Source organism: Coregonus clupeaformis, unplaced genomic scaffold (assembly GCF_020615455.1).
Source record: "Coregonus clupeaformis isolate EN_2021a unplaced genomic scaffold, ASM2061545v1 scaf0260, whole genome shotgun sequence".
NCBI classification, from domain to species: Eukaryota; Metazoa; Chordata; class Actinopteri; order Salmoniformes; family Salmonidae; genus Coregonus; species Coregonus clupeaformis.
The window spans coordinates 354,910-380,833 of NW_025533715.1; the positions used below are offsets into that span (position 1 = coordinate 354,910).

The 25,924-nt window shown below is 48.7% G+C and overlaps 1 protein-coding gene across 11 annotated transcripts in view; it reads left to right on the plus strand.

Moving 5' to 3' along the window:
* Nucleotides 1-25,924, plus strand: part of tenm3 (teneurin transmembrane protein 3) — a 274,702-nt gene that overhangs the window by 238,802 nt on the left and 9,976 nt on the right. For all 11 annotated transcript variants that reach the window (XM_041868495.2, XM_045214458.1, XM_045214459.1 and 8 more), the window contains 8 exons: nt 5,932-6,164; nt 8,129-8,283; nt 12,138-12,239; nt 12,419-12,592; nt 12,793-13,403; nt 14,927-15,102; nt 21,380-21,615; nt 23,456-23,752. In XM_041868495.2, coding sequence (XP_041724429.2) covers nt 5,932-6,164; nt 8,129-8,283; nt 12,138-12,239; nt 12,419-12,592; nt 12,793-13,403; nt 14,927-15,102; nt 21,380-21,615; nt 23,456-23,752 — 1,984 coding nt within the window. The remainder of the gene's footprint in view (nt 1-5,931; nt 6,165-8,128; nt 8,284-12,137; nt 12,240-12,418; nt 12,593-12,792; nt 13,404-14,926; nt 15,103-21,379; nt 21,616-23,455; nt 23,753-25,924) is intronic.

A 25,924-nucleotide genomic window follows, 5' to 3' on the forward strand; every position in this document is an offset into this window, starting at 1 on the left:
GGCCTGACCAGGTTACTGACTATGATGCCCTGAAGTCTGAGATCCTCAGCAGATATGGACTCACAAAGTTTGGTATGGCCCAGCGCTTTCACAGCTGGACCTTCCAACCAGACCAACCTCCTCGGGCGCAGATGCATGAACTTGTCCGAATCGCAAGGAAATGGCTGGATCCGCAGAGGAATACAGCAGCGGCGGTGGTGGAGGCCGTTGTGGTGGATCGTTACCTACGCGCCCTGCCTTATGAGGCAAAACGGTTCATCAGTCAACAGGCCTTGACCACGGCTGATCTGACCGTGGAAGCTGTGGAAAAGTACCAGGCCACAGCGGAGATGCTGAATGCTTCCCGAAAAGACCCCAGGAGTGCGGCCCCACCACAAATGGGAAGAACCCGTCCAAAGGACCCCAAGGTCTCGAACCCAGCCACGTCAGGACTTATCCCGGCTCCAGGGGGAGCCAGAAACCAGGCGGGTCCAAGAAGAGTACACCAGGAGGGGGAAACTTCGACAGTGTTACCGGTGTGGGGAGATGGGACATATCTCCTGGCAGTGTGGGAAACCAGCCGATGAACCTATGCCCACTGCGGAGTCCTCCAGCTCAGCACCCACACACCGTTTTGCCTCGCTCTTGGGAGTCGTAGATGGCGGCCCAGATCGACCCCCCCACCTGCCCGATAACTGTGAATCACCATGATGTGGAGGCCTTACTGGATTCTGGTAGCCGGGCCACCCTGGTGCGTAAGGATTTGGTGGGCCCAACGTGTCTGACCCCGGGGAAAGTCCTCCCAGTTTCCTGTGTCCATGGGGACACCAGAGAATACCCCATTACTGAACTTACAATGACCAGCACACGGGGAACCATACACACGACGGCGGGGGTGGTTGATTCCCTCCCGTCCCTGTCCTAATTGGACGAGACTGCCCAGCCTTTTACCCACTCTGGAGAGAGTCTCAGGAGAGGATAACCCGAGTACCTCGGAAACGGAGAGGCAAGACTCATCCTGGGAAGGCTCGGTGCAATCCTCCGAGTTACTCACTCCCGCCCGGGCTCTGATAGGGATGGCAGGTGCCCAGACCGACACAGAGACGGAGCTACAGAATCTGGACAAAGAACTGTCTGGTCTGAAGGGGACCGCTGAGAGGTATCGTTTGTTAAAGCAACAGTTAGACATGAAGACAGAAGAGTTAGATATCCTCCAGGCTAAACTCCAACAGAGCTCCTTCCCTAAGCAACAGGAGGAGCTGGAGAGGCTGCGCAGGACCATCGAGGAGTGTGAGGAGACCCTGCGCAGTAGTAAGGAGGTCCAGAAGAAGGCAGAGGAGAAGTACAAGGTGTTGGAGAACAAGATGAAGAATGCGGAGGCAGAGAGAGAGAAGGAACTGAAAGCTGCTCAACAGAAGCTAAACTCTGCTAAAACCAAGGCTGATGCGTTCAGTAAGAAACTCAAGGAGAGACAACAGGAGGCTGAGTCCCTGGTCCTAGAGTTGGAGGAGTGGAAGAGAGAGCAGGCTGGCAAGCACCACGGCAATGCGGGACGCCCTCTCCCGGCGTGATGCCTTCTTCGCTGCCTTTACCCCGACGAGGACGTCGGTCCCGAGGAGGGGGATGTGTGATGTCACGAGAGGCTGTGTCCTGGAGGGACGTTACATCCCCTGAGGTGGCTGCAAACCCAGACAGCTATGGCTCCATCTGCTGGTATGGTCGGGAACTCCACCCCCTCTATGGCCAATCTTCCCACGCAGCTGAAACAAATGAGGAGCTGATGAGCTGAAGGTTTGGGAAGGGAAGAGACACAGTCTCCAAGCTGGGCTCTCTGGAGGACAAGAGTGCTGCACGTCCACTTCCATGAGGAATATAAGGATTTGGAGATACTTACCTTTGGGAAATACTCACCTTTGGATATATGCACCTGTGGAAATACGTGAGAGACATTTGGAAGGACTTTTTGCTGGGTTGGCCACTAGCTGCAACGTGGACTACAGTAAGGCTGGGGAAAAGTTATCTAAGCGAGTGAGAATTATGATTTTGGATGTGGAAGAGACATCCCTGAACTGTTAACCCTTAAAGAGCCACAAGAGAACAGAATTTTGTTATATTTTCGTTAATTTCCCAAGACCTATAATAAAATCCTTGTTTTGTTTCAACCTTGTCTCCTTGCACTACTTGAGCAACCCCGCTGAAAGCTGTGTAGCCTCTCGTGACGTCACAGAAATATATATATATATATATATATATATATATATATATATATATATATATATATAGATATAGAATTATTGTAAAATTAACTCTGTCCATAAGGTGTAGATAGTGAGTATGGACCGGAAGTAGAGGCCTGGGCGTTGTTGTTCACTAATTTACTCCAAGTAGGGAAAGGATGGTGGGGTTGAAAAGTAATAAAGGGGAATATATATATAAAAAAATAAAAAAAAATGGGGATTGGAAGTGATGCAGACAATTACATTGATAGAAGATACAATCTATCTGCAATATTAAGCTGATCCTTCCCCCGAAAAAAAAGAAGAAAAAAAAAAAAAAAAAAGAAAAAAAAAAGAGGGATACCTCTGAGGAGGAGAAGAAGAGATGGAGGAGGTTCCTTTCTATAAAGAGGAGAAGGGTGGGATATCTGGAAAATGATCAGAGGAGAGGAAGAACATTCCTTCATGATGATAATGTAGCTTGGGCCATGGGGAATAACTTTGGCCCAGCCAGTCAAAAACTTGTTTTCTCAAATTTGTTTACATCCCTGTTAGTTAGCATTTCTCCTTTGCCAAGATAATCCATCCACCTCACAGGTGTGGCATATCAAGAAGCTGATTAAACAGCATGATCATTACACAGGTGCACCTTGTGCTGAGGACAATAAAAGGCCACTCTAAAATCTGCAGTTTTGTCACACAACAATGCCACAGAATTCTCAAGTTTGGATCGAGCGTGCAATTGGCATGCTGACTGTAGGAATGTCCACCAGAGCTGTTGCCAGAGAATTTAATGATAATTTCTCTACCATAAGCCGTCGTTTTAGAGAATTTGTCAGTACGTCCAACCGACCTCACAACCACAGACTACGTGTAACCACGCCAGTCCAGGACCTACACATCTGGCTTCTTCACCTGCGGGATCGTCTGAGACCAGCCACCTGGACAACTGATGAAACTGTGGGTTTGCACAACCGAAGAATTTCTGCACAAACTGTCAGAAACCGTCTCAGGGAAGCTCATCTGCGTGCTCGTCGTCCTCACCAGGGTCTTGATTTGACTGCAGTTCGGCGTCGTAACAGACTTCAGTGGGCAAATGCTCACCTTCGATGGCCACTGGCATGCTGGAGAAGTGTGCTCTTCACGGATGAATCCCGGTTTCAACTGTACCGGGCAGATGGCAGACAGCATGTATGGCGTTGTGTGGGTGAGCGGTTTGCTGATGTCAACATTGTGAACAGAGTGCCCCATGGTGGTGGTGGGGTTATGGTATGGGCAGGCATAAGCTACGGACAACGAACACAATTGCATTTTATTGATGGCAATTTGAATGCACAGAGATACCATGATGAGATCCTGAGGCTTATTGTCGTGCCATTCATCCGTCGCCATCACCTCCATGTTTCAGCATGATAATGCACGGCCCCATGTCAGAAGGATCTGTACACAATTCCTGGAAGCTGACAATGTCCCAGTTCTTCCATGGCCTGCATACTCACCAGATATGTCATCCATTGAGCATGTTTGGGATGCTCTGGACAACGTGTATGACAACGTGTTTCCATTCCTGCCAATATCCAGCAACTTCGCACAGCCACTGATGAGGAGTGCGACAACATTCCATAGGCCACAATCAACAGCCTGATCAATGCAAAGAAGATGTGTCACGCTGCATGAGTCAAATGGTGGTTACACCAGATACTGACTGGTTTTCTGATTGTTTTTTTTAAAGGTATCTGTGACCAACAGATGCATATCTGTATTCCCAGTCATGTGAAATCCATAGATTAGGGCCTAATTTATGTATTTCAATTGACTGATTTCCTGATATGAACTCTAACTCAGTAAAATCTTTGAAATTGTTGCATGTTACCTTTATATTTTGGTTCAGTATAGTTTCAGTATGACAGAATGACAATAATGGTGAAAATAGAGAGGTCTTTTTAGAAATGCGTCCCCAGCCCACTTATTCATTCCTCAGTACTTCAGGGTAACAATAATCATTTCCCATTATGAATTAATGGTAATGAATTAATAACCATTTGGGGCCATTCATTTGCGAGGCGTCTAATGCATCACAGAGACTCCTTTAGTGTCAGATGCATTCATCCTAGTCCCTCACACGCACACACACACACACACACACACACATACACATACACACACACACACACACACGGTACAGACACAGACATACACACACCCAGACGTCTCGCTCCATTTGGGAGTGTCATTAAGACTAGCGGTATTGACCCCCTTGCTCCGCTGAGCTTTGTAAACTGAAGAGACTGTTGACCTCAAAGCTCCTCAGAACCACTTTAATGAAGGAGTATCCACACACACTTGCACACTCACACACAAACACACACATTTGTTATCATTCAATGTTTTGTCTTTTGAGCTTCAGCGTCTTATTAGCTGTTTGCCTCTGTGTTTGCCTCTGTGTTATCCTCTGTGTAAATCCTCCTTGTCTTTAGCCCTCAGTGACAAAGAAACACCTGCCTCTTGTCATATTTGTTAAAGAAATGTAAAGATTCACCGCAACATGGAGGAGTGGTGGTGTCTGTCTCCCTGATTTTTTACTCTTGCCTGAAGCGACACTCTTTCGTAACCGTTCTCGCTCTGACTGAGTCGCTGATGACAGATTCATATTCAAGCTTCTGTGTTATTTACTTCCCAGAATGTTTTCCTGTCTACCTTTACCTGCAGGTGAAGTGGGCACTAAGAGTACAGTGGAGTGTCGGTGAGAGCAAAGTGCAAAGACAGTCAAATGCTCCAAAAGTTGGTTTTCCTCCAATGTAAAAAAAATAAAAAAAAAAAAACATTATTCTGTTTATCTTGGATCCCCTGGGCTGAAGCCTGAAATGTCGTTTTTTTCTGGAGAAACCAGACATATTGCTCTCTCTCTCTCTCTCTCTCTCTCTCTCTCTCTCTCTCTCTCTCTCTCTCTCTCTCGCAATTCAATTTTCAATTCAAAGGGCTTTATTGGCATGGGAAACATATGTTTACATAGCCAAAGCAAGTGAAATAGATGATAAACAAAAGTGAAATAAACAATAAAAAATGAACAGTAAACATTACCCTCACAAAAGTTCCAAAATAATAAAGACATTTCAAATGTCATATTATGTCTATAAACAGTGTCTCTCTCTGTCTCTCTCTGTCTCTCTCCCTCTCTATCTTTCTCTATCTCTCTAGCCATGAGTGTGTCATTAGAAACAGCTTGCCTGCCCTAAAAAGCCCCGACTAGACTAGCCAGCCTGTCCTTGGCGTGAGGTGTCTGGGTCCTTCCACCTATTTTAAGCCATCTTAATTGACGCCCGTTGATCAGTTGTTGACTTTCATCAACCGCTACGGCAACCGCCGGCGCCCAGCTCACCAAGCAGGCGATGATGGAGCGAATGTGACAGGTTACTGGGCATCATTAGGAGCATGTCAGACGATAGTGATCAGCAGTCGCATCGCGTTAGGTTCACCCCGGCTGAGGCCATATGCCACTGTGGAACCGTGTACACCCTCCTCTAACACCTCTATTATGATGTGCCACAGGCACAAAATGGACGCTGCAGCAGCCTGTTATAAAAAGGAACCCATCTGTGTTCATTTGTTCCGTTTCCTTGTTGGTGGAATGGTATCTTTATGTGAAGTGTGGATGTCAAGTTGTAGTTTGAGTTCTGTAGTGTCACTATTTCACTGTCCCTAACTGTCAACTCTTCCTCCACTTTGCTTTCCGTAGCAACAACCCGGCCCACCGGTACTACCTGACGACGGACCCGGTTACGGGGCAGCTGTACGTGTCAGACACCAACTCCCGCCGCATCTACCGGCCCAAGGTCCTGATGGGCACCAAGGAGCTGCTCCAGAACGGAGAGGTGGTGGCGGGGACTGGGGAGCAGTGTCCCCCCTTTGACGAGGCACGCTGCGGGGACGGGGGCAAGGCCACAGAGGCCCTCCTCATGGGACCCAAAGGTAGGGTGACAGAGGAATAAACACACACAGTACAGACACCAAAATGATGAACATAGTACATTCACAGTGCCCTGTGCAGAGAAACACACAACTACACAGGACATTGGTACAGACACCAAAACACACACACACAGGAATATTGGTCTGGTATATAATTCATGCACAGTTCCCTGTAGAGAAAAACAGACCAACCCTTGGTAAAAGGCTTTAGCACTTTTCCCCCGCGAGCTTCCATCCCCATTATGCTACCATTATACTGCCATTATGCTGCCATGGCATTAGCACACAACCACACAGACTCAGACTCACATACCCTTCCCACATACTGTTGGACTGTAGCCTCGCTTAGTATGGCCTCCAACCCTCCACTTCAGACAATCTGTCAGTCTGTCTGTCCCGCCGCACCAGCCAGCCCACATAAAACCTGTCTAACCCACAGGTGTGACTATCACACACACCCCGGCGGTAATGAGGTGAGAGGTGGCTGTGCAGTAGCTGGGAGATTTTGGCAGGCACAAGCTTTTAGTCTAGATTTTAATGGAGAGAGCCCTTACACACACACAGACTATCTCACACACACACACACACACACAGCTGCCTGTTAAACCGCAGTTAGAGAGCGAGTCTGAAGACCATTAGGAGGGCGGGAACGTGTGAGAGAGGGAAAGAGAGAGAAATGCAAATAAATGTTAGCAAGCCGTCGCTAGCAGCAGATGGCTTAGAGAGAGAGAGGGATGGAGAGAAGAGAGAGCGAGAGTGTTTTCATTCCCAACATGCCTCCTCTCCTCTCCGCCTTGCCACTCCTCTCCTATTCTCCCTTATTTTCATCCCACCCTCTCCTCCTCTCTCTCTTCTCTCCTCCTCTCTCTCTTCTCTCCTCCTCTCTCCCTTTTCTCCTCCTCTCTCTCTTCTCTCCTCCCTACCTCTTCCTCCTCTCATCCCATCCTCCTCTCTCTTCATCTGTCTCTCCTTTCATTAGCTTGCTGGTCATGGCGGAATGCGGCAGTTTTTTTTAACACCCCTCCCCTCCCATCCCTTTTTTCTCTCCTCCCCCTCCCCCTCCCTCTTTCCCTTCACCTTCCCCTCCCCCTCAAACCCCACCCTATAGGATCAGCAGTGGAGCAGGAACACACACCGCCTCAGGAGCGCGGAACTCAGATACACACACAGGAGAGAAGTTGCTTTAAGCCGCTGTTGTCGCAACCATAGCAACAGTCTGTTTCTCATCCATTTGGATGTGAAGTGAAGATGAACTAACCCCCCTGCTCCTCCCTCCCTCCCTCCCTCCTTCCATCCTTCCCTCCCACCAGAAACATGGGTGTTGTTTTACCTTCCTCCTCTCTCCTAGACTCTCATCCCCAAAATAGAGCCAGTTATAGATTATTATTATTTGATTCTATTCTATTGTTCTTATTTTGGTTTTTTTTTTAATGCAGAGACGGCACTGAAAATTGCTTATTTTCCTACCTCCCTCCCGCCCTTCCTCTTCAGCCCTGTGAAATAATTCACTACTAGACATCAAAATGTAAATTATTCACAGGGTGCATCCTTCTGCAGTGACCTGAAAGATGCCCAAGCCACACTCATACACACAAACACGTTGTACAGGCCGGCAGGTGCTGTGTGTGCATGTGCATCGGTGTGTGTATGTGCATATAGTATGTCTGTGTGAATGTGCACGTACGCAGATATGTGTACGTGCAAATATCTCAGTCTCCATCTCTCTGCTTCTACTCCAGGTATTACCATAGATAAGAACGAGTACATCTACTTCTACTAAATCTCCTTCCCTTCCCTTTGTCCCTCTACTCCAGGTATTACGGTAGATAAGAACGGGTACATCTACTTCTACTAAAGCGCCTACCCTTCCCTCTGTCCCTCTACTCCAGGTATTACGGTAAATAATAATTGGTACATCTACTTCTTACCTCTCATCACTTTCCCTCTCTGTCCCTCTACTCCAGGTATTACGGTAGATAAGAACGGGTACATCTACTTCGTAGACGGGACCATGATCAGGAAGGTGGATCGTAACGGGATCATCTCCACCCTGTTGGGCTCCAACGACCTCACCTCAGCACGACCCCTGACCTGTGATACCAGCATGCACATCAGACAGGTGGGTCACATACACACAGGGACATCCACCTAAGCACAAACACACACCCAACCTCCAGTGTTTGCTGGATTCACTTTATCTTAATGGTGGCCATCATGGAGTCATTGTTCAGAGCCATACATATACATACATGGTTCTGTCACCCTTACTATATAAAGCATTTTGAAACCATAAAAGTGTTAAGTTGGCAATATACATTCAGTCCATATAGCCTCTGTGAAGTTGACTGTAGTAGATGGTGTGGCTGGTTAGTATTGACATGGGTGTTGTCTCATCTGGGAGAACCAGCCAGTGTGTGTTGTGTTCTCCCCTACTGAGTGGCAGTGCCCCACTATTAAAAGCCTTTAGCTCCCCCTGCTGGCCGCTCCCTAAACCCCAAACCTGCCCCAGTCAACCAACACAGCTGAACTCTGCCCTCAGGCCTAGGTTACAGTGCCAGGGTTGGGGTCGATTCCATTTCAATTCAACCAATTCAGGAAGTAAACTGAAATTACACAATGAGAACATTTGAATTTTACCGTAAAACTTCAATTAATAGCCTGGGCGTTTATTTGCTTAAATCACTGAAAACAACAGGCACTTATTAGAGACAGGCTTCTATTTGAGCCAGGCATCTATTTCCTTAGTGCACACACCTTTTGCTCATTTACATAGTTAATTGTTTAATTTGAGCATTCACTTCCAGAATTTTATAAATTTATTCATTTCCTGCACTGTGTTATCATTTACACACTGTGTCACGTTTCTTTTGTCTTATTATACCTCAGAAAAACAAAACTTTTCCTTTAATTATTCTCCTCTTTGACTGTGCATTTTCGTCTGTTCTTACTTTCGCCATTAGAAGGCGGTCGGCCGATTTCTAGGGCTCTGTACTCCCGAAGTTCTTGACTGTTTTTGTGCTTGCCAGTTAGCTAGCAGTTCTCTGCTGTTAGCAGCTAATGGCTAGGAATTTCTTATTGGCGATATAAACTAATGATTGTCATAATTTTTCGAGTCATTACTGAATTATTTTATGTAACAAATCAAGCATTAAACCTTGTAAACAATTCATGGTAATTCATGGTAACCTCGTAAACAATTCATTTAGACCCAGTGTTTATTTGAAACAGCCGTTTATTTGCTGAAATGTGTGCAGTTGCCCGGCTATTAAAAGGGACAGGCGGCTATTTGAAACTCGGCATCTAATTGAAGTTATACAGTTGTTCACTTCCTGAATTGCCAAATTGAAATGGAACTGACCCCAACCCCAAACAGCACTATGGGCCAAATCCAACTCCAGGTATTTTAGGGTCCAGTTTGGATCTCTCTTTATTGTTGAAAGACAAGAATCATCTGAGGATTATGAGGGAATAGGATGTGTCAATCATAATAATGTTCCTGAAAGTGGCCTCCCCTAATGGAGGTCTTACTAGGCGCTTCTCCTGGATTATCCAATCAGAATGGGCTATTTTGAGCTTTAGGGAAGCACTGTAGTGGGTTATCTTGAGTGATAGGCTACTGATGGTGCTGTCTAGATGGTGGTAGTTTTGTTGATGTTTGTGGCCAAACTGAGAGAGCCCAAGAGAATGTGTCGGTTTTCTGACTGAAAGTATATTGACAGTGTACTGAACTAATGTGATGCATAACCAGTATGGGCAAGTCAGGTATTTGTTGTGTTGTCTCTGAGTCCCCTGTGCCTTCCACTGCTAGCTAGATCAATGTGTGTGTGTGTGCGTGTGTGTGTATGCCCTGAGCTACCCCTATAACAATCCTCGCTACACCTCACTTCCTCCGATTCCCCGTCTCTCACAACTCAGACCTTTAAATCCCAGAGACAGATTCACTCAGATCATTCTTCTCCATCTCTCTTCCTTTCTTCTTTGGACTCACTCCTCCTCCTTCTCATCCTCTTCTCCTCTGCACGGTCACAATCACAGAGCGAGGGAGAGAGTCCCCAGTGACAAAGAGGGAGAGAGAGAGGAAACACAGAGTTGAATTATTCAGAGAGGAACATATATGCAGTACCATTGGGTCCGGGGGGAAGAATGGGGAAGAGACACAGTGTAGCGCAGCCAGCCAGCCAGCCAGGGAGGGAGAAGAAGTATGTCTACGTCCCAAATGGCACCCTAGATAGTGCACTACTTCTCACCAGAATAGTAGTGCACTAAATAGGGAATAGGGTGCCATTTGGGACGCAGATTGGGACTCAATGGAGCAAAAACAAACCGAGACAGCTCTGTGTCAGTTAAAACAGCCAGCAGAAACACATCCACGTGGGGCACGCGTTACACTGCAACGTCCCACCACTGTCACCTCAACATGGCGGTGGAATGAAATAAAATGTTCCCATACACATATTGTAGCGAGGCCAGTCCCCTCCATCTCTTGCCTCAGTGCTTTCAAAGCTATATCACACTATATCTCCAACTCTCTCTCTCTCTACAGGAGTTATGTTGAGAAGTAGACGATGCAGTGGCTTCCAACTGATGTTTTTGTGCATCTGAATAGACAGGAACGCTCTGTTGTCATTTAATTTTCCTCAACTTTTCTCTACTTCCATTTCCACAGGGAAAAAGCAGGGGTTAAGTATTTGTAGCATTTTGAGAGGCGAAGGAAGAAACACAGTCTAACTTCCAGTCACTGCATGGTGCCCAAATAGTGCCTCTTTTTAGTACAGCTTTATCCATGTATAATGCATGGTCTGTAACTGGCAGGGGAGAGCTTTTATGTGGTCGAGCTGAAGGCTGAAAGCGTCATTACCTTTTAATGGTCCTCTGCTGAGGTGCTTTACCTGCCAGGTCACTCAGGGTCAGGGGTGGGGTGAAGATGACGGGCCAGGGCCAAAGAGAGCAGACCCAAACTACCGCTATGCCCAGAGCTCTACAACACTAATGGTGCAGAAGTGTGTATGTTTTGGAGGGTTGGGGGGTGGGGGGGGAGTGTGTTCTCCTCATATCATCTTAACCATCACATACCCTGCTCCTCCACGGGGAGATAGAAAGAGGATGAGGGAAAAGTCTTGTTTAGACAATAAAACGTGAACGTTTACGTCTCTCTTTCTCTCTCCTCTTTGTCCCTCAGGCCATGAGGGAACGCATCATCAGAGTGTGTATGTCTGTGTCTGCGTGCGTGTGTGTGCACATGTATGCATGCGTAAGTGAGTGTGTGCCTGTGTGTGTGTGTGTCTTAAAATGTAATAAATGACCCGGTGGCTGATTAAATTGAATCAGAGCGAGGCACACAATGTATAAGTCCTGAGAAGTAAAGGATCCTTCTTCATCAGTGTCACAGCCAGACGCTCAGAGGGGGGAGGAGGGGGTAGAGGGGGAGGAGGGGGTAGAGGGGTGGAAGGAGAGGGTAGAGGAGTGGAAGGAGGGGGTAGAGGAGGGGGTAGAGGGGGGAGGAGGGGGTAGAGGGGTGGAAGGAGGGGGTAGAGGAGTGGGGGTAGAGGGGTGGAAGGGGGTAGAGGGGGTAGAGGGGTGGAAGGAGGGGGTATAGGGGTAGAGGGAGGGGTAGAGGGGGGGGTAGAGGGGTAGAGGGGGGTAGAGTGGTGGAAGGAGGATGTAGAGGGGGGCCAGGGGGGTGCAAAGCAGCACTAGACTCACATCTCATCTATTCTGTGTTTGTGGGTTGATTTGTTTGTTTCTGTCATCTTCACAGAACTTTTGCAAAGAGTTTTTACCCCTTGAGGCTAATAAAGGTTTCTATTTTATTTTATTTTTCTTCTCTTTTAAGTGTATGTAAATTGTAAAGTATTTTTTGGGTCTGTAATGTCTTTTTCGTTGTGTGTCGGACCCCAGTAATGCTAGCTGTCGCCATTGGCTTCGGCTAATTTGGATCGTAATAAATCAAATCAAATCTCTGCTCTACTGTAGATTCGTCTGGAGTGGCCCACAGCCCTGGCCATCAACCCCATGGATAACTCCATCTATGTCCTGGACAACAACGTGGTGCTGCAGATCACTGAGAACAGACAGGTGACCATCACGTTCCCACATAGGAACACTTCTATTACATACACAAATAAGTTCATGCTGGTAGTGTGAACAAGCGAGATAAAAGGATGCACCGACACATTGCGGCTGAATAAGCCTTCATCAAAATACTGCTCACCTCTTTGACTTGTGTTGTTGTTGTTGTTGTTGTGTCCCAACAGGTGCGCATCGTGGCGGGGCGTCCCATGCACTGCCAGGTGCCAGGTATAGAGTACACGCTGGGCAAGCGGGCGGTGCAGACCATGCTGGAGGGAGCTGCTGCCATCGCCCTCTCCTACAGTGGCGTGCTCTACATCGCCGAGACTGATGAGAAGAAGATACACCGTATCCGCCAGGTCATATAGTATTCTAATATAGTACAATAATATGTCATGAGGCGAACAAGAAGAACAACGTACTGTTGTATTTGTCGTTCTTGCAGATGGCGCCTATTTTGAATATCTTTCATTGTTTTTACCTTCGTTGATTGCATTGATTGTAAGTCGCTCTGGATAAGAGCATCTGCTAAATGACTCTACTTTAAATGTAAATGTAGGTATCCACAGACGGCGAGATCACGCCCTTGGCCGGGGCTCTGTCCGACTGCGACTGCAAGAACGACGCCAACTGCGACTGCTACCAGACGGGCGACGGCTATGCCAAAGACGCCCGCCTCAACTCGCCCTCCTCGCTTGTGGTCTCGCCCGACGGTACGCTCTACGTGGCCGACCTGGGCAACATCCGCATCCGCGCCATCCGCCGCAACCAACCGCCGTCGGGCTCCGCCGTTTCCGGCCCGGGCTCCTTCGAGGTCGCCTCGCCGGCGTCCCAGGAACTCTACGTGTTTGATTCCAACGGAACTCACCAGTTCACCATGTCTCTCGTCACCGGTGACTACAAGTACAACTTCAGCTATAGCAATGAGGAGGACGTAACCGCGGTGACGGATAGTAGTGGCAACACCTTGAGGATCCGCCGCGACCCCAACCGGATGCCGGTGCGGATCGTTGCCCCGGACAACCAGGTGATCTGGCTGACAATCGGGACCAATGGCGGGTTGAAGACACTGACGGCACAGGGACAGGAGCTGGTGCTGTTCACCTACCATGGCAACAGCGGGCTCCTCGCCACCAAGACTATACAGATAGGATGGACCACCTTCTATGAGTAAGTGGGACTTACTGACCAGCAAAGACTTGGGGCCCCATTCTGACTGACTGACTATCTGACTGAATGACTGACTGCCCCACTGGTTGTGTTTGAGATAGCTGCTATAAGAGAAGTCTCTCTCCCTCTATTGTCCCCTAAGACTGTATAAGGAAGTGTGTCAGTGTCCCCATTTTTGTGAGTGTCCCTTGTCCCTTAAGTCCTCTGACAACATGATGTCCTTCATCATCATATCTTCTAGTGATTGGCTGTGTGTATAATATAGAGCCAGCGGCCATCTTTTCTGCACTTTCATCTGATCAGTATCAGTAAGGCAAGGGGGCTGAACAATGCCTGCTCAGCAAAACCCTGTCACACACACACACACACATACACTTACACACACACACTCACATACACGCCACACAACACAGGGGAAATCTTTATATAAAACTTTCCGTTCCGTTTCACCTTCCGTACTTGCACCACGTTCCAACACATGGAAGAATAGTTGTAAATTAAACAGTGTGTGCGCGTGCATATGTGTGTGTGTCATGCTTGGAGGGGAAGCTCATCTGGGAGCTACACCCACTGTCACCATGGAGGAAATATGGAGATATGGAGGGAGAGAGGGAAAAAGAGAGAGTGGGAGAACAGAGAGAGGAGAGAGAGAAGAGCATGAGACGGAGAGAGGCACAAAGTGCTTCTTACTCCCAGAGAAGACAGACACAGGCAGACACAGGGCTGTCACTAAAATCTCTCTCTAAATGTGATAGTGGGATAGCTCAGAAACACACACACACACACAGACTACATTCCATCCAGGCACCAAAATAGACTCCCAGCCATATGGGACAGCAAAGGCCCTAGTCAGCTAGCCAGGCAGGTTGTTCTCTTTGCAGTGTGATCCACCATAGTACAGCTTCTATAGCCTCAAACATTTACCACAGAGCCCTTGCCAAAAAGACTGCCATAGACTGGTTTTCTCTGAGTCTGAACCCAAACCCTGATCCCTATCCCCTCAAACAAACCATAAGCCATTCATACATCAACCCCTCAACCTGCTACCTGCTAACTCTATTCAACATCACAATGCCAGAGGAAGTCCTTGACTACAGTGCTACAGTGTCTGACTGTATCCTTAGATACATGTACAAAAAAACTAATGTTTCCTGATCTTTCTTATATCTCTCAGATATAGGAGAGACACTTCAGAACAAACTTCCTTTTGATATTTTGGGGGGACTATCTGTTGTTCCATGTAGTGAATCTGTTATTCAATGTGTTTGTATGGGCTAATAGCAGTAAAGGCAAAAATATAATTATTCTCTCTCTGTCTTCTCTCTCTCTCTCTCTCTCTCTCTCTCTCTTTCTCTTCTTCCTTTTTCTTTCTTTCTTTCTTTCTTCCTTTCTTTCTTTCTTTCTTTCTTTCTTTCCTTCTTTCTTTCCTTTCTTTCTTTCTTTCTTTCTTTCTTTCTTTCTTTCTTTCTTTCTTTCTTTCTTTCTTTCTTTCTTTCTTTCTTTCTCCCTCTCCTCCCCTCCAGTTATGACAGTGAGGGTCGTCTAACCAACGTGACGTTCCCTACGGGGGTGGTGACCAACCTGCATGGGGACATGACCGGGGCCATCACGGTGGACATTGAGACGTCCGGCCGCGACGAGGACGTAAGCATCACCACCAACCTCTCCTCCATCGACTCCTTCTACACACTGGTCCAGGGTAAGTAAAGGGGGGGGGGGGTCTGTCTGTCTGTGTGAGTGAGTGTGTGTCTCAACTTTGTGAGTACCAGTCATGAATATTAATGAGCCACGTTGATAACCAACAGCATTGATTAGTCGAACGTCAACACAATACTAATGACTTCACCAATTACTCAATGGGCATTAATCCCTGATCCCCTTTCATTATTAAAGAGGTCATAAAATAAAGACAGCTCAGAGATCAATATACTTAATCATACAACAGTAAATGTATGTTTGTAGACAGAGGATAGGAGAAGAGAGGACAGAACAGGAGAGCAGAGGAGAGGAGAGGAGAGGAGAGGAGAGGAGAGGAGAGGAGAGGAGAGGAGAGGAGAGGAGAGGAGAGGAGAGGAGAGGAGAGGAGAGGAGAGGAGAGGAGAGGAGAGGAGAGAAACCTTGAAGGGTTCTATCAATGCAGACCCAACATAGGAATCTTCCATCCTTTATGTAACAGAAGGGGAGAATGGGGTTATCAAATCTGAAATCAGGTGTTTCTTATTCATGCAATAAGACCCGAAGGGGTGTGGTATATGGCTAATAAACCACGGCTAAGGGCTGTGTCACGGTTTACTAAGCCAGAACCCAGAAGCAGACCAGGACAAGGTAAGTGGTGTCAAAAGGTGAGTGTTTATTTACTGAACCAAGGGTGAAGGGAAATAATCCAGGGAACAGAGCGGCGGCGTGGAGGAGTTGTAGAGGGTCCAGTGGTTAATCCGATGATGGCTCGGCAGCCGCCGACCATCAGGCAGAGGTTGGGTAGAGGTTCCGGACGAGTGACTGTGGGGAGAACACAAACGGAGGTAAGTACCAGGCAGGTCAACAGGGTGCAACAAAACAACAAAAACTAACTCTAGTACTGAGGCTGATACGCCGGCAAAACATACTGTTCATGGCTAACGATCCGGCAGGAACTGGATGTTGGGCCAGACCCTAAGAAGGGTGATGATTAGGCCCAGGTGTGCGCGATTGCTGATGGGAAGCAGGTGCGGAAACAAGCGCGCTCCCGGAGCGTTCCCGAACCCTCGGGAAACAGGAGCTACGACCAGAAACACTCGTCACCAGACAGGACCCGACTCAGACCCGGGATCGTTACAGTACCCCCTCCGAGAACGCCACCGGGCGGACTCCCGGAGCGCCAGGATGGAGGCGGTAGAAGTCCCTGAGGAGATCCGGGATCTAGGACCTGTCGCCGCGGAATCCAACTCCTCTCCTCAGGACCATACCCCTCCCAGTCCACGAGATACTGGAAACCCCGGCCCGCCGTCGGGAATCCATGATGCGCCGCACCGTGGTAGGCAGGACCACCTCCGATCATCCGAGGAGGAGGAGGAGGAGGCGGAGGAGGCAACAGAGGACTGAGGAGGACAGGCTTGAGGCAGGAGACATGAAAGGTGGGATGGACTCTGAGCGTCCTCGGTAGTTTGAGTCGAACTGCCACTGGATTGATCACCTTCTCCACCACAAACGGACCAATGAACTTCGGTAACAACTTCCTAGACTCAGTCCGTAACGGAAGATCCCCGGTGGGGAGCCAACCAAACCCTATCTCCGATGGTATAGGTGGGAGCGGGGATCCGGCGACGACGCCTGGAGCTGATACCGGTCCGAACCTCTAAGGAGTGCCTTTCTGGCCCGATGCCAGGTCCGGTGGCAACGACGAATGTGGGCCTGAACAGAAGGCACTGAGAGCTCCTTCTCCTGAGAAGGGAACAGGGGAGGTTGGTAGCCATACAGGCACTGGAAGGGAGACATCCCAGTGGCAGATGTAGGGAGAGTATTGTGGGCATACTCAACCCAAGGCAACTGAGAGGCCCAGGAGGTGGGGTTGGAAGAGACCAGACAGCGTAGCGTGGATTCCATCTTCTGGTTGGCTCTCTCCGCCTGACCATTGGATTGGGGGTGAAAACCAGATGTGAGACTGACTGTAGCTCCAATGGCCGAACAGAAGGACTTCCAGACAGCAGAGGTAAACTGAGGGCCACGGTCGGAAAACGATATCACTGGGCAAACCGTGGACCCTGAAAACCTCCCCTAACCAGGATCTCGGACGTCTCCGAGGCAGAGGGAAGCTTGGCAATCGGCACAAAGTGGGCGAACTTGCTGAATCTGTCCACGATAGTCAGAACGACCGTGTTCCCCTCAGAAGCCGGGCAACCCCGTGACGAAGTCCAGGGCCAGATGCGACCATGGACGCCGGGGAATAGGAAGGGGGTGAAGTAGTCCAGAGCTGGGGCCGATTGGTACTCTTATTCTGCGCACACACTGGACAGGCAGCAACAAAACCCCGAGTATCCTCGGCCATGGCAGGCCACCAAAAAACACGTCTGCGAAGAAACGCCATAGTCCGAGCCACGCCAGGGTGACAAGCCATCTTACTGGCGTGGGACCACTTGAGAACAGCAGGACGAACCGACTCAGGCACAAACAACCGACCGGGTGGACCGTTACCGGGACCGGGCTGAGTCCGAAGAGGCCGCCAGCACCTCCTCCTCAATCTTCCACATGACTGCTCCCACGACGCAGTTCCCGGGGGAGAATAGTCTCGGTCTTGGACCCACTCTCCTCCGTCTTGGAGAACATCCGGGACAAGGCGTCCGCCTTGCCGTTCTTAGACCCAGGTCGGAACGTCAGGACAAACTTGAATCGTCCGAAGAACAACGCCCACCTGGCCTGACGGGAGTTGAGACGTTTCGCCGATTGCACGTAAGCAAGATTCTTGTGGTCAGTCCAGACAATAAACGGTTGCTCCGCCCCCTCCAACCAGTGGCGCCACTCCTCCAAGGCAAGTTTCACCGCGAGAAGCTCCCGGTTACCCACATCGTAATTCCTCTCCGCAGGTGAAAGGCGACGAGAGTAGTAGGCGCAGGGATGGAGTTTACTGTCCGTGGAGCATCGCTGCGACAGGATGGCGCCAACTCCCACATCAGACGCGTCCACTTCAACAACGAACTGACGGGCCGTGTCCGGTTGAGAGAGAATCGGTGCGTTGGTGAATCGCCTCTTCAAATCCAGAAACGTCGATCCGCCTCCGGATTCCACTTGAAGGTCCTGATGCTGGAAGTCAAGGCAGTTAATGGAGCGGCCACACGGCTGTAATCCCGGATGAATCTGCGGTAGAAATTCGCAAACCCCAAAAATCTCTGGAGCTGCAATCTCGTACCGGGGCTGGGCCCATTCCAGCACCGCTCTAACCTTCTCCTGGTCCATCCTAATCTCTCCCCTGGAGATGATGTACCCGAGAAAGGATGTTGTGTGGGCGTGAAACTCGCACTTCTCGGCCTTCACGAACAGGCGATTCTCCAACAATCGCTGCAGAACCTGCCGGACATGCTGGACGTGGTCGGTAGGTTCCTTCGAGAAGATCAGAATGTCATCCAGGTAAACAAACACGAAGAGACCGATCATATCTCTCAGGACGTCGGTTCACCATACTCTGGAATACACGCTGGAGCATTGGTCAGTCCAAACGGCATCACCTGATACTCGAAGTGCCCCATCGGTGTATTGAAACCCGTCAACCACTCGTCCCCCTCTCTGATCCGGACCAGGTGATACGCATTGCGTAGGTCTAACTTGGTGAACACCGTAGCACCCTGTAAGGAGTCGAAGGCAGAACTCATCAAGGGCAGGGGATACTTGTTCTTGACCGTGATGTCATTCAACCCCCGATAGTCAATACATGGTCGAAGAGAGCCATCCTTCTTACCCACAAAGAAGAATCCTGCCCCCAGGGGTGATGACGAGGGACGAACGAGACCAGCAGCTAGGGACTCCTTGATGTAGGTCTCCAACGCCTCACGTTCAGGTCGGGAGATACTGTATAACCTTCCCTTGGGGTAGACAGCTCCAGGGACCAGGTTGATGGCACAATCATATGGTCGGTGGGGAGGGAGTGACAGAGCCTTCTGCTTACTGAAAACCTTCCCCAAATCGTGATATGTCTCGGGAACCAGGGACAAATCTGGAGGTTTAGCCTCAATCACCTGACTGGGAACCGAATGGGGGCAGGCAGTCTTGAGACAGTTAGCATGACAATCCAGGCTCCAACTCGTTACCTTGCCCGTCACCCAATCGAACGTGGGATTGTGTTCCTTCAGCCAGGGGTATCCAAGGACCAGAGGAACATGGGAAGACGGCAGAATGAAAAATGAAATCATCTCAGAATGATTCCCTGACAACCGCATCTTAACCGGTTCAGTCCTCATCGTGATACGTGCCAGACTACTGCCGTTCAGAGTGGTCGCTTCCAATGGCTTCCGGCAATTGCTGCCTGGAAAGCCCCAGCTGTTCCACCAACTCGGCATCAAGAAAGCTTCCATCGGCACCTGAATCGATAAAAGCGTTGTTAAGCGCTAAGCTCTGATTCCTGTTTACAAGGGTAGCCGGGAAGCGGGGTCTGACAGAGGTACTGAGAGGTTGAAACTGGGCTAAAAGTCCTCCCAACTTTAGCGAGCCGGGCAGTTTGACGACCGCCGGGAACAAGTGGAGATGTAATGTCCCGAGCTACCACAGTAGAGGCAGCAGTTGGTCTTACGTCTATGTTGACGCTCCTCCTTGGTTAACCCGTGCCGCCCCACTTGCATGGGTTCCGAATCGGGAGAGAGGACCTCTCCACTAATCCACTGTGGTGGAGAATGATCGATGTGTTCTGGTCCACCACCCGACCCGACTGGGAACTGAGAAACTGATCGATTGGACGGACCCCATTGCTTCTCCCTCCTTCGCTCTCGGACTCGATTATCCACCCGAATGGACAAGGCTACCAAGCTGTCCAGGTCACTAGGCTCTCGGATAGGAGATCAACTCATCCTTGAGCTGCTCCGACAGACCCTGGTAAAAGGCCGCTTGCAGAGACTCCTCGTTCCACCCACTCTCCACAGCCAACGTCTTGAACTCAATCACGGACGTCGGCCACGCTGCGAGTTCTTGGCGAAGCGAAACAGGCGCCTAGCTGCGTCCCTCCCTCGGACGGAATGGAATCGAAGAGCTTCCTCATCTCGGTCGTGAACCCCTGGTATGAAGCCATGCAGGGATCCTGTCGTTCCCAAACGGCTGAAGCCCACTCCAGCGCACGACCACGCAGCAACTCAATCACAAAGGCTATCCTAGCCTTGTCCTTGTGGCATAAGAGTAGGGCTGTAGATCGAACACTAGTCCACACTGCATAAGGAAGGAACGGCATCTTCCCAGCTCCCCCTCATATTTATCCGGCGTCGGAACCTTGGGCTCACGGATGGCCACAGCTTCAGAAGCGGCAGGCGAGATGGATGAAACCGGTAGTGGATCCTCCACCGGCCACTTGCGTTGGTTCTGGACCTCCGTCAGACCGGTAGAAAGGTTCCGAACTGACAACGCGATCTCCTGTAGTACCGTGCTATGATGACCCAACATCTTCTCCTGCTGGGTAATAGCATGGCGAACAGAGTCCAGGTCCGCTGGGTTCATTACTGGCCGGATCGTTCTGTCACGGTTTACTAAGCCAGAACCCAGAAGCAGACCAGGACAAGGTAAGTGGTGTCAAAAGGTGAGTGTTTATTTACTGAACCAAGGGTGAAGGGAAATAATCCAGGGAACAGAGCGGCGGCGTGGAGGAGTTGTAGAGGGTCCAGTGGTTAATCCGATGATGGCTCGGCAGCCGCCGACCATCAGGCAGAGGTTGGGTAGAGGTTCCGGACGAGTGACTGTGGGGAGAACACAAACGGAGGTAAGTACCAGGCAGGTCAACAGGGTGCAACAAAACAACAAAAACTAACTCTAGTACTGAGGCTGATACGCCGGCAAAACATACTGTTCATGGCTAACGATCCGGCAGGAACTGGATGTTGGGCCAGACCCTAAGAAGGGTGATGATTAGGCCCAGGTGTGCCGATTGCTGATGGGAAGCAGGTGCGGAAACAAGCGCGCTCCCCGGAGCGTTCCCGAACCCTCGGGAAACAGGAGCTACGACCAGAAACACTCGTCACCAGACAGGACCCGACTCAGACCGCCGGGATCGTTACAGGCTGTTCTTACGCACGACGCAACGCGGAGTGCCTGGACACAGCCCATAGCCGTGGTGTATTGGCAATGTACCACAAACCCCCGAGGTGCCTTATTGCTATTATAAACTGGTTCCCAACGTAATTAGAGCAGTAAAAAAAACACGGCTGTCAGCCAATCAGCATTCAGGGCTCGAACCACCCAGTTTATAATCTTTGTTATTGTCTTCATGGAACTAAAACATTTTCGACTTTCTTTCTTTCTCTCCACCACAGACCAACTAAGGAACAGCTACCAGGTGGGCTACGACCACTCTCTGAGGGTGATCTATGCCAACGGGATGGACACACACTACCAGACGGAGCCGCACATCCTGGCGGGCGCTGCCAACCCCACAGTGGCACGGAGGAACATGACGCTGCCCGGGGAGAACGGGCAGAACCTGGTGGAGTGGCGCTTCCGCAAAGAGCAGACCCGGGGGAAAGTCATCGTGTTCGGAAGGAAGCTCAGGGTGAGAAGGGAGGATGGTGGAGGGAGGAAGAGGAAGAGGAGAGTGGCAGCCATTTTATTTAGGTTGTTTTGTTTTGTTTATGCAATTAGCTATATCATCTAAATATATGAACAGGTAAATGAGGTATTTGGTCTTGATTTAGGGTTAGGCATAAGGCAAAAGAGAGCAGCTGACATTTTGATTTGTAGGCAGATGTGGAGGTTGGGGGTTTCTTTTTTCATTTTTTTTGCTGTGACAACTTGGCACCTTTCACATGCTTCCCAGCGGGCATAGCTGGTTAAAACATCATTATTACCAGTTATGTCTAGGGGTTTCTTATGTGGATTATGACAGTTGGCGTTTCACAGCCTCTCTCTTCCCTTGGAGATGATTTAGTCAGATCTTTGGCTGCCACTTCCTTCTCGTTTTTACCACAACATCATTCAAACATACGCTACAATATAGGAAGGGTCTTGGTCGAGGTGTTAACTACAATGTCGATTTAACCACTGAAAGGAAGTGAGACCATTTTCCATATCAAGTAGTCTTCAGTTTCATTGTCAACGTTTCTGTCTCCTCATTATCACCATCTAAACGGCTCAAATTAGTGACAGTTTGTCAGCGATTAGCGAGGGACGCCGATGCTTTATTGTTTGAATGTTTTGTCTCCTCCAACATCAAAGACGTATTTTGAAAGTCATTACCATCTGTCCAACAAAGGAAAAGGTATACTTTTGTTTACCGTTCCCTCTGTCAGAGAAGAGGGCTGGTCTCCAAGGTAACAACTGTGTCTTCATCTCTTTCTCCAAAGACTACTCTCTGTCTGTCCCGAATGGCTCCCTATTCCCTATATAGTGCACTACTTTTGACCAAGACCCATAGGGACACTGTATATGCAATATGTAAAGAATAGGATGGCATTTGGGACGCATCCTATGTCTGCTTAGTTCTCAGCCTCCTCGTCTCATTACTGAAGAATGTCCAGGAGGAATCAGGGGCCCTCGCTTATAAAAAAAACATGAAGGCCATATTTTTTCTTGTTCCTAAGTTTTGCTGGCAACTTGAAAAGCTCATGGGGGGGGGCGGCAGGTAGGCTAGGTAGGTATCCCCAAGGCATCCATCCCAGCAGGATGCTTTCTTATGGGAAATAAATTGAGGCCGGGATCACGTTCTGTTGGCTAGTGTCTGGGTGTGTCTCGGCGGCATTCCGAAGGCCCCTGTCATCTTCAAATGAGTCTCAGCTCCCACTAGGCTGAGAGAGAAAAACTCTGCATGGTTACCACCACAATATTATTCTTATTCTCTCTCTCTCTTTCTCTCTCTCGTCACTCTGGTTCTCTGTTTTTCTTTCTCTCTCTTTCTCATTCTCTCTGTCTCTCTGTGTCTCTCTCGCTCTCCACCTCGCTGAATTCCTAGGGGGGATAATTTATGAAAGCAGCCAAAAGCAGGACTTTGAACACATGCCAGCCAGTCTCTCACTCTAATGAAACTCCCTTCACAATAACAGCTAATCGAATGCTAATAATCCTTTAAATGAATTTAGTGTCGCTCTTGAGAATCGATCATGGTAAACGGCGGTTGAAACAAACAGCGGGGTCATTGCGAAGCGATAAATAGCGGTTCTGTGTCTGGAATTGACTTTGAAAGCCGGTTCAGTTCACAGTTTCATAATTTCTCCTGTGTGTTTGTTAGTTTTTTGTTTTAAAAGTTCAACAATCTGTCCGAATCTGAATAAAGTCGAAATAATGTATTGTTAATAAACATTACTCCTTAGACTGCAAACCTTTTTATTATTATATTATTATTGGATTTTTACAATATTCTAGCTAAAACTGTCCAATCCTTCGTCTTTTCTCTAAAGGTGAATGGCAGAAACCTTCTCTCGGTGGATTACGACCGAGCTCTCCGGACAGAAAAGATCTACGACGACCACAGGAAGTTCCTGCTGAAGATCGTGTACGACACCCAGGGTCATCCTACTCTATGGGTCCCCAGCAGTAAGCTGCTGTCAGTCAACCTTACCTACTCCAGCACGGGGCAGGTGACCAGCCTACAGAGGGGTCCCACAACAGAGAGGGTGGAGTACGATGGTCAAGGGAGGATTGTGTCCCGAGTGTTCGCCGACGGAAAGACCTGGAGTTATACATACCTGGATAAGGTAGGAACTAGGGCAGGGATCATCAACTAGATTCAGCCGTGGGCCAATTTTTTCTGGGTCGGGGGGCCGGAACATTACAAATCATGTGTAGACTACAAATTGACCGCAAGAATCCCAAACAGATATAATGTTTGACTAAAACATAATAATTTCAAACCTTGCTTACATTTGTATACGATCACGTCGTTTCTCTCTATTATGCGTGGGAATACTTGGGAACAGATTTCTTAAATTAAAATCACTTGGAGCTGATTTCCTGGTGTTTTTGGGGAACCCTAAACTAGGGAGTAAGGAAAACTCACACCCACACACGCATATGCACACTCTGGTCCCATGATCAGCAACACCAGCAAACACCCCATATTGACAATGCAAAACCATTGTGAAAAAGTACTTGATTACTTAGTGTGAATGCGCTTGCATCACCGATCTGTTGCATTCCAATTAGTGTTTTGGTGAGTAGTTGAACCGATATGGTCCATGTCAAATGCAGCGCCGCTTGTTTGCTGTCAAAATGTCACCCTTAAACTCCACTCTGCTGTGTGCCAAAGCTCAGTGTTCCTACACCCTGGCATTACAGCATCAGGTGCTAAGTACGCTGTGAGTCTCCCTAATGCACGCCCAGTAAACTTTACCCTTACACACACACACACACACACACAAACACTTTCTGTCCCTCTTTACCCATAGATGAGCTGTTCAAATCTATAGAGACTGGCGCACCTCCTGTGACAAAAGGATTAGTGGTGGTGATAGTCGTCTATTTTCATTGTCACCACAAAAAAACACAAGGTTATTTTCTGAAGATGAAACCAGTGAAAAAATAAAAAAGCCACAAAAGTAATTGAAGGCCCCCTTGAAAGCTATGAGTGTCAAAACAGAAAAGATGCTTTGAAAAATATACTAGGGAGTCGGCACAGACTCTATAAAAGGAGCTTATTCCCTTTAGGTAGTAAGGGATATAGGAAGAGAGAGAGACAAAGAGATGGAGGAGAGAGAGAGAGAGAGAGACAAAGAGAGGGAGGAGAGAGAGAGAGAGATAGAGAGAGACAAAGAGAGGGAGGAGAGAGAGAGAGAGAGAGAGAGACAAAGAGAGGGAGGAGAGAGAGAGAGAGAGAGAGAGAGAGACAAAGAGAGGGAGGAGAGAGACAGAGAGAGAGAGAGAGAGAGAGACAAAGAGAGGGAGAGAGAGAGAGAGAGAGAGAGAGAGAGAGACAAAGAGAGGGAGGAGAGAGAGAGAGAGAGCAACAGCAGGGAGATTAAACTGACATTGTTTGTGGATGTTAGTGTACAGAGAGATGGCTTAAGAGGGACTAGTGAAGACCAGAGTTATGGAGGAGGAAACGAAACCCAGGGGACAGGAGGAGGCTGGAGCCGGGGTTTAGACAGCATGGGGAGGCCACAGGGACACAACACAGAGAGAACAGAGAGAGAGAAATATGGAGAGTACAGAAGGAGAGGGAGATAGAGAAGAAATAGAGAGAGGGTGGTAGAGGGTGAGAGAGAGAGAGGGTGAGAGAGAGAGAGAGAGAGAGAGAGAGAGAGAGAGAGAGAGAGAGAGAGAGAGAGAGAGAGAATAAATCATCCCAAGATGATTCCCCAGAGTAGCAGAAACTTTTCTCCCTTCTCCCTTCCAGGACAAACTGTAGAGACGATCAAAGAGGTTACGTTTACATCATGAGTAAACTACACTGAACAAAAATATAAACGCAACATGTAAAGTGTTGGTCCCATGTTTCATGAGCTGAAATGAAAGATCCCATACAAATGTATTTACATCCCTTTTAGTGAGCATTTCTCCTTTGCCAAGATAATCCTTCCCCCTGACAGGTGTGGCATATCAAGAAGCTGATTAAACATCATGATCATTACACAGGGGCACCGTGTGCTGGGGACAATAAAAAGCCTCTCTAAAATGTGCAGTTTTGTCACACAACACAATGCCACAGATGTCTCAAGTTTTGAGGGAGCGTGCAATTGGCATGCTGACTGCAGGAATGTCCACCAGAGCTGTTGCCAGAGAATTGAATGTTAATTTCTCTACCATAAGCCTCCTCTAACGTCGTTTTAGAGAATTTGGCAGTACGTCCAACCGGCCTCACAACTGCAGACCACGTGTATGGCGTCGTGTGGGCGAGCGGTTTGCTGATGTCAACGTTCTGAACGGAGTGC